The 16358-nt window shown below is 45.2% G+C and overlaps 1 protein-coding gene across 9 annotated transcripts in view; it reads right to left on the bottom strand.

Annotated features, from left to right (window-relative positions):
- LOC126475450 (D-aspartate oxidase) overlaps positions 1 to 16358 on the bottom strand; it is a 245700-nt gene that overhangs the window by 26739 nt on the left and 202603 nt on the right. For all 9 annotated transcript variants that reach the window (XM_050103316.1, XM_050103324.1, XM_050103319.1 and 6 more), the window contains exon 5: positions 15407 to 15563. In XM_050103316.1, the coding sequence (XP_049959273.1) occupies positions 15407 to 15563 (157 nt within the window). The remainder of the gene's footprint in view (positions 1 to 15406; positions 15564 to 16358) is intronic.

Below are 16358 nucleotides of genomic sequence, written 5' to 3'. Positions count from 1 at the left end.
GAGCAGGGGTTGTGTAAGGATGGACATGTATATTGTGTAGGTTCGGTGGATGGCGGAATACCATGATAGGAGGGGTGGGAAGGATAGTGGGCAGGACATTTCTCATTCCAGGGCACGACAAGAGGTAATTGAAACCCTGGCAGAGAATGTAATTCAGTTGCTCCAGTCCCGGATGGTACCGAGTTAAGAGGGGAATGCTCCTCTGTGGGACTTCGGGAGGTGCTGGGAGTCTGGAAAGATAAGGCACGGGAGATTTGTTTTTGTACAAGAATGGGAGGATAATTACGGTCAGCGATGGCTTCAGTGAGACCCTTGGTATATTTTGAGAGGGACTGCTCGTCACTGCAGATGCGACGACCATGGGAGGATAGGCTGTACGGAAGGGACTTCTTGGTATGGAATGGGTGGCAGCTGTCGAAGTGGGGGTATTGCTGGTGGTTAGTAGGTTTGATATGGGCGGAGGTACTGATGTAGCCATCTCTGTGGTGAAGGTCCACATCTAGGAAGGTGGCTTGTTGGGTTGAGTAGGACCAGGTGAAGTAAATGGGGGAGAAGTTGTTGAGGCTGTGGAGGAATGTGAATAAGGTGTCCTCACCTTCGATCCAGATAGCAAAGACGTCATCAATGAATCTCAACCAGATGAGGGGTTTAGGATTCTGGGTTTTTAGGAAGGATTCCTCTAGATGGCCCATGAATAGGTTAGCATAGGATGGCACCATGCGGGTGCCCATAGCCGTACCGTGGATTTGTTTGTAGGTAATGCCTTCAAAGGAGAAGTAATTGTGGGTGAGGATATAGTTAGTCATGGAGACTAGGAAGGAGGTTGTTGGTTTGGAATCCATAGTGACGAGCAGGGCACCGTGTGGTAAAGGCACAGGAACTGTGGACAATCGGCTGAGGAAATGGTTGGTATCTTTTATATAGGAGGATAGGTTCCAGGTAATAGGTTGAAGGTGTTGGTCTACGAGAGCAGAGATTATCTCAGTGGGGGCACAGTAACTGGTCACAATGGGGCATCCTGGGTGGTTGGATTTATGGACTTTAGGAAGCATGTAGATGGTGGGAGAAAAGTTTCCTTATCCCTAGCCAGATCCCAGTCCCACATACTATTCCTGCATTGTTGCTTGGCTCATGAAATCCCCCCTAATGGCCTTACCATCAAATTACCCATCTCTGGTTTCCACACCACCTTTCACAATGTCCTCCACCTGTTCAGATTCCACCAATCCTTAGCCCTCACCAACATAGTCCTGCAAAACTATATCAAACAAGCCCAATCCTCCTTGCAGTACCTTCTCTCCATCCCAAAATTCTCCTGCTATGTAATCCAAATTTCCTGGAGCGCATAACACACATTGAAATTCTTGTCCTCCAGGAACTTAAGCAACATGCACAACGCCACCTCAAAAAGCTCTCCATCCTGCTCACTTCCTACTCCCACCTCAGAGTACCACTGTCCACCACTTCTACAACAACCTACAAACTTTCCCCATGCCCTCTCATAGCTGACAAACCCTGTCTCGCAGACCCACTACACTTACCCCATCCTCCAAAACTCCCTCCCACCACCACACACAATCCAGAACTTAACAGACCCTCAACACAGTTATGAACCTTTCCTCCAGAAGCCTTAGTCCAAGAGAAATATCAGTCCTTTCCAAAGGCCTCACCTTTTGCCCCACTCCCAAATTCAACCATGCAGGACTAGTTAAAGACCTTCTCTCCTTCTCACAGTCCCTACAGTGGAAATACTTTATCACCACCAACCCGACCAATCAGACTCAACCAAAGACCAATATTGAAGTTTGCCTAACTCAGTTCACTCCTCCATCCAACCGTGATCCACCCCCACTACCTCCAAACCACACTCGGTTAACTTTCCAGAATTTCTTAACGTCGAACCATGCCTCACAATCATTCCCCAAATCCCTCAACATGCAAACTAACCTTACATCCGCAGAAAGAACCACAGTCCACCATCTAAAAACTGATTCCACCTTATAATCCTACCTGCAGACAAAGGCTCCACCACCGTTGTTTTGAACCGCAAGGATTACGTTGCAGAAGGACTGTCAGCTGTCAGATATGTCCACCTGCAAACCACGCCACAGTGATCCCATTCCAGTAATCCAGCAGGATCTCCAGTCACTACTCAAATCCTTAGGCCCATCCCAGAACCTCTCCCCAGAGTCCATCTCTCTACTTACCCCTACCACTCCATGCACTCCCACCTTCTACATGCTTCCTAAATCCATAAACCCAACCACCCAGGATACTCCATGGTGGCCAACTACTGTGCCCCCACTGAGATAATCTCTGCTCTCGTAGACCAACACCTTCAACCTATTACCTGGAACCTATCCTCCTATATAAAAGATACCAACCATTTCCTCAGCCGATTGTCCACAGTTCCTGTGCCTTTACCACACGGTGCCCTGCTCGTCACTATGGATTCCAAACCAACAACCTCCTTCCTAGTCTCCATGACTAACTATATCCTCACCCACAATTACTTCTCCTTTGAAGGCATTACCTACAAACAAATCCACGGTACGGCTATGGGCACCCGCATGGTGCCATCCTATGCTAACCTATTCATGGGCCATCTAGAGGAATCCTTCCTAAAAACCCAGAATCCTAAACCCCTCATCTGGTTGAGATTCATTGATGACGTCTTTGCTATCTGGATCGAAGGTGAGGACACCTTATTCACATTCCTCCACAGCCTCAACAACTTCTCCCCCATTTACTTCACCTGGTCCTACTCAACCCAACAAGCCACCTTCCTAGATGTGGACCTTCACCACAGAGATGGCTACATCAGTACCTCCGCCCATATCAAACCTACTAACCACCAGCAATACCCCCACTTCGACAGCTGCCACCCATTCCATACCAAGAAGTCCCTTCCGTACAGCCTATCCTCCCATGGTCGTCGCATCTGCAGTGACGAGCAGTCCCTCTCAAAATATACCAAGGGTCTCACTGAAGCCATCACTGACCGTAATTATCCTCCCATTCTTGTACAAAAACAAATCTCCCGTGCCTTATCTTTCCAGACTCCCAGCACCTCCCGAAGTCCCACAGAGGAGCATTCCCCTCTTAACTCAGTACCATCCGGGACTGGAGCAACTGAATTACATTCTCTGCCAGGGTTTCGATTACCTCTTGTCGTGCCCTGGAATGAGAAATGTCCTGCCCACTATCCTTCCCACCCCTCCTACCATGGTATTCCGCCATCCACCGAACCTACACAATATACATGTCCATCCTTACACAACCCCTGCTCCCAATCCCTTACCTCATGGCTCATACCCCTGTAATAGACTAAGATTCAAGACCTGTCCCATACATCCTCCTACCATCACCTACTCCAGTCTGATCACTAACATCACCTATCCCATCAAAGGCAGGGCCACCTGTGAAATCAGTCATGTGATTTACAATATACGTTGCAACCACTGTGCTGCATTCTATGTAGCTGTCTGTCTGCATGAACAGCCACTGACAAACTGTGGCCAAAAAACAAGTGGACCACCCTGTTGCTGAACACCCTGCCAAACATGATCTCCCTCATCTCAATGACTGCTTCACAGCCTGTGCCATATGGATCCTTCCCACCAACAACAGCTTTTCTGAATTGCACAGGTGGGAACGTTCCCTATAATACATCCTATGTTCCCGTAACCCTCCTGGCCTCAACCTTCGTTAGTCACTGTCCTCACCCATCCAGCCCCCTCCCTGTTCCCATTCCAGCACTACACAGTCATCATTTCACCGCCACACCCAGTCTTTTAATTTCTTTTTATTTCTCTCCTTTCCACTACTTACCCCCTTCCCTCTCCACACCCACCGTCTAATTTCTTATGGTGGGTCGTATGTTGCCACTTAGCCACTGTGACTGGGCCCGGGGTCCGGTGAGACTGAAAGTAACACCACACCGGCTCCCGTCCCCACTCACACCGTTGCCCGTGTCCCGCCACGTGGTGGCGGGCTCTGTTTAGATCCATTTGATATCTTTTTTTTTGTGCAGCATTAGAAAAACTTATAACTAATACAAAATCGAGTAAGACATTAATAAACAAAGCGAAATTAAACATTTAGAAAGAAGGAAGGAAGAGAACTGAATAGAGAAGGGATAGGTATAATATTGCCCGTCACCTGGTTGTGGGCGGCGGCCCGGGTCTTGGAATGACCCTCAAGACGCTGGCCGTTGCTCACCATGCCTTTAACATCTACCATCCTAAAAACTAACTTAACTAGAAGAGGTTAGGGTACATTAAAGCTAGAAGCTAAGACTAAGACCTCCATGTCCAGTCTGCTAAACTATTTACGATATACAATAGAGAGGTAACTGATTTTGTGCTTGGCTCAAAGTTGCTAATGAAAGGGTACTTGTGGTAAAAGTAATAAGGTAATGACGCTAACGGTTTGTGTTGAGCCTACAAGGCTCCTAGTAGAGTACATCAGGGGCAAGCACCTCCCGGCCCCGCCGACAACACTACCTGAACGGTGGTTTTCCCCGATCTACCATAGGTATCCATCGGGTTGGGCTCAAAAGAGAGGAACCACAATTAAGATCCTTTCATCCAGGACGTGCGCCGCCTCTTACCAGGGGGCGTAGGTCCCTTGAAGAGGTGCCCAACTTTAAGCTTCAGATCAGAAGTTATTAGTGTAGTGGAGGTTGAGGTATAGGCTGTGTAAGTTTGTTGTACAAACAGTTCACGCTGAGCCAATGAGACTTAACAATGATACGTGGTGTGGCAGTTAGCACCTTCCGGCCCCGCCAGCAACACAGCCTGAACGGTGGTTTTCCCTGATCTACCATAGGTATCCATCGGGTTGGGCTCAAAAGAGAGGGACCACAATTAAGATCCTTCCATCCAGACTGTGCCCTGCCTCTTAATGGAAGGCGTAGGTCCCTTGAAGAGGTACCTAGCTTTAAGCTCTTATTAGACATGGAGATGCTGTTAACTATTTACATATAAGGTGCAATCTGTTTTTAGGATTGTGTGTGACTTGTGCACCTCTTGTCGGTTGTTCCACTCTGTTCTTTGAATTTGACTTGGTTGACACTATGGATCATCCGCGTTGGACGCTTCAAGATCTGTGTTGGTGCCATGGTCTGTATCTGTTTCTTCTTCATCACTCGTGGTGCTAATCATATCTGTGTCCCCCTGGGCATCGTGACGTCTGTTTGGACCAACTTGCCTTCGGTAGGGTCTGTTGTGCAAGTATTCTATTTGTTGGATCTTCGAGATTTCGTCCATTAGTTTGTTGAGTTCAGTCCATCTTTCTGGGTTACGTATTATGGCATGTAGTTCGTTCTGTGTTCAGGCGATTTATGTGTACTGTGTGTCTTATGTTCGTGCGTTGTCCACAGAAGAAGACAGTATGATCAGGGAAACCTTCTTCCCCGCATGTGCATCTATTAGTTTGCTGCAGACTCACGCGGTACAGGTGCGTGGGATAAGGGCCATGTCCTGTGATGAAATGAACCATACCGCAGCTGGGATAAATATGTTTTAGTTTTAGTCTTTCCCGGATGTCAGGGAAGAAGTTGTATACATGGCGGCCCTTATCGCTGTTGGCCCACTCACTCTGCCAGGTATCCACTTGCCATGCTCTGAGTTGGCGTGTTGTCTCAATCGGTACACCAGTGATCTGCCGAACCTGGTCTATTCTCCCCATCCTAAGCCAGTACATTGCTGCGCGGTACCTGATGGTGATATCTATGGGGAAGATTCCCATGACGACACATAGTGTGTCATTTGATGTTGTGTTGAATGCCCCTGTTAGTCGAAGTAGAACACTTCTTTGGCCTCGACGTACAATGGTTCTGTTGGTTGAGAGATTTAACCTGTGGGCCCACGTACTGGCAGCAAAGCATAGTACTGACTCGAAGAGAGCACAATGGTATGTTCGTGTCACTGACAGGGGTAGTCTGAATTGTTCCGAATTTAACCTAGCCAGTTTGTGTAGTATCTTTTCTGCTTTGTTTGTGCATATTCGCATGTGTTTGTGGAAGTTCAATCGTTCATCAATGTATACTCCTAGATAGCATGTGACTGCTAGTCTTTTTATGTTTGTGTCCCCGATTTTGACTATTGGGTTCCAGCGCAGGATACCCTTTAGCAATGTATAAGTTGTTTTGTTTCCTGCTATCTTTAATTTATTATCTGTGCACCATTGGGTTATCATCCTAAGTGTTCCATTGGCTATTTCTTCTAGCTGGGCACGGTTGTTTGCTGAAACTATGATGAGTAGATCATCAGCATAAGCGAGAACTCCATCTGTCAAGATGTGCTCCTCTAGTAACTGTAGGAGCGGTTCTATAACTATGTCCCAGAAGGTGGGGCCGCAGACCGACCTTGTGTAATTCGTTTAATCACTTTCTGGTTGACCATTTGCCAAACAACCGTTCTGTCTCTGCAGTAGTCCATGAAACTATTATACAGAGACTCCGGTACCTGCAGGTGTCTGAGCCTCTTGAACAAGGCCGGCCACCAGAGGTTATCGAAGGCACCTGAGATGTCTATCACAATTGCAAGTGTGTGTTTGGAGGGTGTGTTGTGTACTATTTGGAGTGCTCTGTTCATTGCCTCGTCTATAGATTTCCCTTCCCTGAAGTCGTATTGGTGTGGTGTCAGTCCCTGTAGTGTTCGGTGTGCTTGTAGTCTTTTGCAGAGTAGTTTTTCTTGTACTTTACCGAGTGTATTGATAAGGCAAATTGGTCTGTATAACATGGGGTCTGATGGGTCTTTGTCTGGAGCCTTTTCGATGATAACCGCCTTCGAGGTCTTCCACACTGCAGGCACAGCCCAGCCTTAATGCATCGTTTAATAACGTTGTGAGAAACAGGGTGATATGCGGTGCAATTTGTTTCAGTACCTCAGAGTGGATACCATCCGGTCCAGGTGCCTTTTTGTTTTTGAGTACCGAGATCGCTGTCGCCACTTCTTCCTGCGCAAATGGACAGGTGACGGTTGGTGTGATGTATACTGTGTCTACTTCGCGTCTCAGTGCTACATGTTGTGGTGTGTGTGTGTCTGCGATGTCGTCAGGCAGGAGTTTGCTCAGCAGGAACTCCGCTGTGCGTCTCCAGCCCTTAGTCATCTCACCATCCTCCTGTCGCAGCGTTCTCAGAACCAGAGGGCTCTTAATTTTTTCTGTCACGATTTTGTATGGTTCTCCCCAAAATGTTTAGTTGTGTTTGTGCTGCTACATGGCTGTTCCAATGGTCTTTCCTGGTCTTACTCAGCTCAAGTTTATATTTGTTCTTGGCAAGCCGGTAGTCGTGTAGTCGTAATTGTCTTTCTCTATCTGAAATTGCTCGTTGGTGAAGCTTACATTTACGTTTTGAGTCTTGTTTGAGTCGTGTTAATTGTGTAGTCCAGGGAACATTTTGGTGTTTTGTCATTCTTTGTGTGGGTATGCAGGTGTTCTGTGCGTGTGATGATATCTGTCAGCATGTGTGCTCTGTAATCAACACTGCCGGTGATGGCTTGCGGTATGTGCTCATGTATTTTTTGTCTGACTCTGTCCCAGTCTGTTTTGTCAAATAATAGTCTTTTTGGTAGTGTTTCTGTGTTGACATTTGGTGTACCACTTAAGGTTAGTGTGATGATGTTGTGGTCACTAGCAGTGATCTGTTCATGTACTGTCCAGTCTCGTATGTGGTTAATGGCGGCATTATTAATGAGGGTGATGTCTATGTTTGATGAATGACCGTTGTGTCTGATGTGAGTTGGGTGATGTCTTTCCTTGTTGAGTACGTGTAGTCTGTTTTCTTGGATGATGTCATTTATTATTCTACCTCTGTCGTCAGTTCTGTCTGAATGCCACAGGGTTGATCTGGCATTTATGTATGCACAGATGAGAAGTTTTTTGTTGCCAGCGTATTGCGCAACATCTCTGATGAGGTCTGCGTTTTGATGCAATGACAGAATTGGGCGTACAGCGACGCGATGATCCAAGTATCCCCCTTGTGTGGGACTTCAACTGCAACTAGGTGCTCGGAACAGAGTTCTGTCTTTTTGACTGGATGTACGAGGGCAGTTCAATAAGTAATGCAACACATTTTTTTTCTGAAACAGGGGTTGTTTTATTCAGCATTGAAATACACCAGGTTATTCCCCAATCTTTTAGCTACACAGCACTATTTTTCAACGTAATCTCCATTCAATGCTACGGCCTTACGCCACCTTGAAATGAGGGCCTGTATGCCTGCACGGTACCATTCCACTGGTCGATGTTGGAGCCAATGTCGTACTGCATGAATAACTTCTTCATCATCCGCGTAATGCCTCCCACGGATTGCGTCCTTCATTGAGCCAAACATATGGAAATCCGACGGTGCGAGATCGGGGCTGTAGGGTGCATGAGGAAGAACAGTCCACTGAAGTTTTGTGAGCTCCTCTCGGGTGCGAAGACTTGTGTGAGGTCTTGCGTTGTCATGAAGAAGGAGAAGTTCGTTCAGATTTTTGTGCCTACGAACACGCTGAAGTCGTTTCTTCAATTTCTGAAGAGTAGCACAATACACTTCAGAGTTGATCGTTTGACCATGGGGAAGGACATTGAACAGAATAACCCCTTCAGCGTCCCAGAAGACTGTAAACATGACTTTACCGGCTGAGAGTATGGCTTTAAACTTTTTCTTGGTAGGGGAGTGGGTGTGGCGCCACTCCATTGATTGCTGTTTTGTTTCAGGTTCGAAGTGATGAACCCATGTTTATCGCCTGTAACAATCTTTGACAAGAAATTGTCACCCTCAGCCACATGACGAGCAAGCAATTCCGCACAGATGGTCCTCCTTTGCTCTTTATGGTGTTCGGTTAGACAACGAGGGACCCAGCGGGAACAAACTTTTGAATATCCCAACTGGTGAACAATTGTGACAGCACTACCAACAGAGATGTCAAGTTGAGCACTGAGTTGTTTGATGGTAATCCGTCGATCATCTCGAACAAGTGTGTTCGCACGCTCCGCCATTGCAGGAGTCACAGCTGTGCACGGCCGGCCCGCACGCGGGAGTTCAGACAGTCTTGCTTGACCTTGCGGTGATGATGACACACGCTTTGCCCAACGACTCACCGCGCTTTTGTCCACTGCCAGATCACCGTAGACATTCTGCAAGCGCCTATGAATATCTGAGATGCCCTGGTTTTCCGCCAAAAGAAACTCGATCACTGCCCGTTGTTTGCAACGCACATCCATTACAGATGCCATTTTAACAGCTCCGTACAGCGCTGCCACCTGTCGGAAGTCAATGAAACTATACGAGACGAAGCGGGAATGTTTGAAAATATTCCACAAGAAATTTCCGGTTATTTCAACCAAAATTGGCCGAGAAAAAAAAATGTGTTGCATTACTTATTGAACTGCCCTCGTATTTCTTTGTTTAGGATTATGACAGATGCAATGCAGCCTGTCCCCTCCGCAACTGTCACCGCACTTGGAGGAAAGTTGGGGATATGCCCTTGTCTAGTGTACGGCTCCTGTATGCACAGAATGTCACTTTTTAGATCACGTAGGACCCGAATTTACAAGTATACTCCGCATAGCACTAAGCTGTGCTATTAGCAGTTTGCGTGTTTAACGGTGGCGTAGCACTTGCTGCCAGTTTGACTGTAATCGAAGTATGTTCTCCCATGAGCCCTTACGTGATCCTTGTAAAGCTTGTCCATATCAAATGGTTCCTCCATGCAGGCGCACACCTGCATGAGCAGGTCTAGTAGGCTGTCTGGATCTGTTGGAATATTCTCCGTTTTGAGAATCAGTCTATTGGTTTGCTCTGATGCACGGAAACAAACAGATTGGCCGTACGGGTGTAGGGTGCAGATGAGCATCCATTGTGCCGTCTCTAAGATGTGTCTTTTTTCTAGCCTACTTAATTTTACATTTGTATCTAGCTTGTTGTAACTAAAACTTTCGGTGTCGATGGCGTGTGTTGGCGTCTCTGCGGCCGTGATGTGTCGTGATGGTGTAGTCAAGTTGCTGTGCACCTCTGCGGGGGGCGCTGGATTGGCTTCCTCGTTGGTTGTTGTGGGGGTTTCCTTGGGCGTTGGCATTGAGGTTGTTGGTTGGGGGGCTGCGAAGGTGTTGGTATCATCAGGGGTATGCACTTTCGTATCACTAGGTTTTGAGGCAGCCTGCGATTGCCGCAATTGGTCGTCACACGCTTTCACTTTCTTGACTCTCTTAGGCTGTTTGGGTTTTCTATGTGGTTTTAGTTTCCTGAAGGCTGTGATTCGTTTGTTTTTTGTGTGTGTTTCGTTTGTGCAGTCTTGATGTGTATCAGACGTGTTGGTTGTTTGTGCCTCCGTTCTGCATTGATTTGACGTTATTTGGTTTCCACTTGACTGCTCATCTACGCTATGTGTGATAGACATAACAGCTTTTGGTATGTTATGCGCACTGTCGCCTCTATTGCCAGACACTCCGCAGACTTTTGTTGCGGTTGTTCCTGCGGCTTTTTGTGTGGCATTCGTAGTGTCTGCCGGCACTGTGGCCTGTTCAAGGTCGGTATTACGGTTTCGAATATCATTGTTATGAACACTGCAATCTCTTGCGTAAGGGCAATAATAGACGTCGTCTTCTTCCTCTGTCAGTGAGTCAGAGAGAGTTATTTTGCGTTTGATTTGATTACAGTCTGAGGTGTCTGATTTGTCCATGTTTTCCGTTTGGGCTCCAGTTGTGCTGGCTTGCGTTACGGTTGTGTTTAGCACCGTTGGGTTCAAGGTCTCACCTTGTATGAATTTGATTGGTTTGATGCGTCCTTCGCATGTTGTAGTGTCGTATGTGCATCGTTGTGCTGGAGTGGATGGTTGATTTTGAGTCGTTAGCAACGCTGTTTTGTGCAGTTGCTTCGGTTGGTCATGTGTGGTATGGTTTTCTGGTCTGTCGGTATCAGGATTTGGGGTTATCATGTCTATTCTCAGTAGTTTGTCTTCGAGTTCATCTATCCTATTCATAAGGGTTGTCTGGAATGTCATCCAGTACATTATTTGCCTTTTGATTAGTTTGGCGGCTTCTGGTGACATTTGTCCTGTGAGTGTTAGGTTGTCTATGTATTCAGTGATTGCATGATGGCTGTCCTCCAGGTTTGTATTTTGTATCAAGCCTGGAATGTGACCATTGTTGGGGTAATCGTCAGGTAATAGTTTTTGCCTCTTATGCCAGAGTATTGCACGTAGATGGTTTCTGTGCTTGGTGGATGGTGACTTGTATGATCTTGTTTTTTCAGGGGTTGATTTATGGAGCATGTTGGTTGACTCAGGGGGGTGTTCAGTTGCCATAGTCAGTACTGTCAATTAGTCTATCAAGCAGCTGTTTGTAGGTCTAGCAGACGCCACCCCTGCTCTTATTGCAAATTCGGTTTCTGTTCCTGCACGGAATGCAATCGATGGGCTCTGATGCTCGACAGTCCGCGCGTTTGTGGCCCTTTTTGCCACACCTTGAACAGGCCGTACCTGTGTCTGTGCAGGCTTTGGTTGTATGGCCAAGGTCACAACAGTTGTAACACTGGCTCACTGGCGTAAAGTCTTTGACAGATAGGGACTGGAAGTCTATGTACACACTTCCTTTTTTGGTGAGGCACCAATAAATTATGGGTGTGACTTCCAACACTTGATGGTTGTATCCCTTTCCTTTGGGCCCTGTGCGGAATCTGATTTTCATGTCTTTGCCGAATTCGTCTTTTGTGAAATCGTCACTGAGATTTTGGTCGTATAGACACTCAAGAAATTCTCTACCCGAGGTAGTGTCTGTCACTCGATAGACTATCACCAAGGTTTGCCACTTTCTGGGCCCCTAACACGCGATATTCTCAATATCTTTTGTCTTTTCTATTATTTTCCTACAGTCCTCCTGTGTTGCTGCTTCAACAATCACAGCTGTCTTCGTGTTTCTTATTGACTTAATGTGTAGGTTGTCTCGTCTTGGATTGATGTTTTTTGTCAACGTTTGTTTTATTGTTGTCGTGTCTTGGTTGTTGGTAGACTTTATGAAGAGAGTGGTTGCCTGCTTGGCTTTTGCCACCTCAATGCGTTTATGTTCTTTGGGTGTGGTGGAGAGTGCCGCAGCGTATGTTAGTGTCTTGGCCTGTTGCTGTGCCTGTTCAGTAACCTTTCTTGTCAGATCCCTAATATGGTCCCTGAGCTCTTGGTTTATTTCAGCGAGTTTTGTATTGTCTTCGAGTTTGTTGACCTGTTCTGTGAGAGACTCAATTCTAAGGTCCTTAACTGGGTCAGCTGAGTGCTGAAGTTCGCACAGTAGATCTTTGTACTGCTCTTGCAGCAGCTCGACCTTTGCTTCTGCTGATGTGAGTTGGAAAGCCAAAGGGAATATTTTATTCCTTATCGTATTCAGTACGCTACTCGATACATGTTTGGCCTTTAATTCCGCCCCAATGTCATTTAATAGCTCGTCAACTGCAGCGATCTTCTGGCTTGGTGACATGACGGCATATTCGTGGGCACCAGGTGCCATGCCTATAGGCGATACTTTGCAACTGGTGCTGCTCTGCGCTCTACTAAGTGTCCCTTTCGTGGACTTGGGTGTGGTGTTAGCACCACTTAGTTGGTGTGCTCGATCCAGGATTGCGGATGTGTGTTTTAGTTCTTAAAGAGTGACCTTTATTTGGTGTGTATTGCATGTGGGGACGCGATAAGTCACAGAGCGAGGCCGAATGTGGGCTGGGTGGCTTCGCCGGCGATGTCTGATCGACACTGAGCGCCGCGGTCAGCTCCGCACGTCAGCCAGCCACATGGTTCGCGGGACCAGGTGGGGACTGTGAGCTCGCGTAAGCTGCTGACTATCGCGGTTGGGCGTGGAAACACGAGTCGTGCTTAGCAAAACCAGTTCGCTGTGGCCAGCGCAATTTGGCCTATTTGCGAAACTCAAGCGTACTGCATGTCAGCTGGCGCACTGTGACCTACTCTCGGGACTTAACGTTCCGTCGCTCGGCGTATCGCTTTACGTTACTTGTAATCAATTTTCCTCACTTTCGACAGTTTATGACTTTTACCTATAATATGTCTATAAGAAACCAGATGGCAGTTATAAGAGTCGAGGGACATGAAAGGGAAGCAGTGGTTGGGAAGGGAGTAAGACAGGGTTGTAGCCTCTCCCCGATGTTGTTCAATCTGTATATTGAGCAAGCAGTAAAGGAAACAAAAGAAAAATTCGGAGTAGGTATTAAAATTCATGGAGAAGAAATAAAAACTTTGAGGTTCGCCGATGACATTGTAATTCTGTCAGAGACAGCAAAGGACTTGGAAGAGCAGTTGAATGGAATGGACAGTGTCTTGAAAGGAGGATATAAGATGAACATCAACAAAAGCAAAACAAGGATAATGGAATGTAGTCTAATTAAGTCGGGTGATGCTGAGGGAATTAGATTAGGAAATGAGGCACTTAAAGTAGTAAAGGAGTTTTGCTATTTGGGGAGCAAAATAACTGATGATGGTCGAAGTAGAGAGGATATAAAATGTAGGCTGGCAATGGCAAGGAAAGCGTTTCTGAAGAAGAGAAATTTGTTAACATCCAGTATTGATTTAAGTGTCAGGAAGTCATTTCTGAAAGTATTCGTATGGAGTGTAGCCATGTATGGAAGTGAAACATGGACGACAAATAGTTTGGACAAGAAGAGAATAGAAGCTTTCGAAATGTGGTGCTACAGAAGAATGCTGAAGATTAGATGGGTAGATCACATAACTAATGAGGAAGTATGGAATAGGATTGGGGAGAAGAGAAGTTTGTGGCACAACTTGACCAGAAGAAGGGATCGGTTGGTAGGACATGTTCTGAGGCATCAAGGGATCACCAATTTAGTATTGGAGGGCAGCGTGGAGGGTAAAAATCGTAGAGGGAGACCAAGAGATGAATACACTAAGCAGATTCAGAAGGATGTAGGTTGCAGTAGGTACTGGGAGATGAAAAAGCTTGCACAGGATAGAGTAGCATGGAGAGCTGCATCAAACCAGTCTCAGGACTGAAGACCACAACAACAACAACAACATGTCTATAATTCAGAATTATGCTCGTTTCCCTTCACTGTATGGGTATTGTTCACACTGGTTTTCTTCATATTAAGCTAGTCTTTTCTGCGAGATTTGCTACCATATGTTAGTCTTCGTTTTTTGTCTAAGTCTGTTATTATCAGTTTTTTTTTATTCGGGACACTTTTGGAAGCTACCCTTCACTGTTCTAACAAGTTATCATGAGTTTGGTGGATATTTACTGTCTAATTATGGAGAAAAATTCTACCATACGTTACTATGATGATTCATCACACGGTAACTTTCCTTTTATATTGTTTTTAACACTTTCACAGCACTGCGGTTAGTAATGTTAGTAATGTCAAGCGTTCCTAATCGTATTAGTAGTGTTTGTGGATATTAGTTGTAGTGAAATACCTTTGATGAGGTCCAACATGCTGCAAATGTGCCCGCGAAGTCACTAATTGCACTATTTATCTAGTCGAAACACGAGAAAATTTTGTAGGACTGCTTCACTTCACTATTATCCATCACTGATCACTGTTTTTTTGTTCACTGGCGTGATTGTTCCCGATAGAACCAACAAAAAGACCGTAGTTGCAGGAGCGCGCGCGAGACACGTCCGTACGCTCTTGTGGTTAGGGGACATCTGAGACTGCAGATGTGTGTGCAAGATGCGTTTGTGTGTGTGTGTGTCTACTGCTGACAAAGGCCTTAATGGCTGACAGCTATAATTGTGTAAATCTTTTTGCTGTGCCTATCGCGACTCAGCAAGCATCTCCGCTATATGGTGAGTAGCAACTTTCCTTCTTTGGTATTGTATATGAGATATGGTGATTGTTAATACCACGTGATTTGCTATGTGTATGGACAGGAATGGGTATGTCACACGCGACCATCTATCAGATACTAAATTCAATAACTTGAGAACGAAGTGAGATATCTCATCTCAGTTTAAAATAATATTTCAATATCTTATCTACATTTCATTCACTGCAGTGTACGAGCTAAAATCACCATAAGCAATGCGTTTTTACATCTGCAAAATCTTTAAAATTGTTTGCAACGTTTTACTTAATCTGATGCAGTGCAGTAAGTATGATGGATAATGAAAAGAAATTCCGTTCTTTATTGAGTGAGGATATCAGATTGAAAGATGTGCAAAAGTCAAAATTTTTCACTGAATAGTTTTCAAAAAATTGGATGATAAATATTTCATATCGGTTGGAATGCTGTCTCTCAGCAATAGCACCTGCATTTGGCAAGCAGTACAGCCACAACAAAAGCCGCCCCCTACACAGAATGCAGACAGCGATCTGCTGCAGTGAAGGGTTAATCAAGTACTGCAATGGTATAAAAAACACCTAATTTCTAAGAAATAAAGATACTTCATTTATATTTTATACCTTGAGAACCTGGCCTCTGATGGGTACCATATTATGATCAGAGCACAAATATTTTGCTCCCAAACCAAGGCAGTTAACAACAATATCAAAGTCACCAGAAACATCATTAAAGCTGCTCAGAAGTTTGTTTTTGACTTGTCCACCAGCTTCCTCAAACCTGCAAAAAAAAAAAAAAAAAAAAAAAAAAAAAAAAAAAAAAAAAAAAAAAAAAAAAAAAAAGTTTACTATTAAAATTATTACCAAAAACCAAGAATATGATGTATTGACAGTGAGTTATTCTTATCATCTCTCAGAGGATGCTACTGAGCAAGGTACAGAACTTTTTGAAAGACTGAAGCCTTGTCTTGTGCTATGAAGTTTGCCTGAATGTTCAACTAGTAAACTGATTTTCTTTGAAAGACATATGATGATGTTTGAGGCATATTTGGTACAGCTTTAATCTAGATGGAAAATTCATCAAATGGGATCTTTATAGATTTTACAGAGTGCCAGTTGCTAATGGATCATGGCTGCCAAGGAATCTGCTGGTAAGAAAACACTCGGGATGTTATTTGAATGCTTTCTTCCATTCATCGCCATCGTCCTCACTCCCCCCCTCCCCCCCCCCCCTCTCCCATGCACTCATGCACCCGTTTTCACTCCCCCCCCCCACAAAAATGGTGTAAAAGGAAAACTTAAGTTAGGCTCATCTCTCAGCAAAAATTATAGCAGTTTGCACATTTGTTACCCAGCAAGTTCTTTGTTTATGCAAGTAAGTCATAATGTGAAAAAAATCATTTATACATCATTATCAATGGACAGAATGAAAGGCTATTACACTAGGGAATTAGGTTTTCATGCAATGCTGACTACATCTGAAGTGAAGCAGTATTTGGCACTTTTGAAGTATTGAAGAAAATAAAATTGTTTATATATTCTACAGAATGATATGAACTAAAGAAAGCTATATTAC

Source organism: Schistocerca serialis, chromosome 4 (assembly GCF_023864345.2).
Source record: "Schistocerca serialis cubense isolate TAMUIC-IGC-003099 chromosome 4, iqSchSeri2.2, whole genome shotgun sequence".
NCBI lineage: Eukaryota > Metazoa > Arthropoda > Insecta > Orthoptera > Acrididae > Schistocerca > Schistocerca serialis.
Note: the sequence above shows the minus strand (reverse complement) of the source record. Positions and strands in the feature narration are given on the sequence as shown.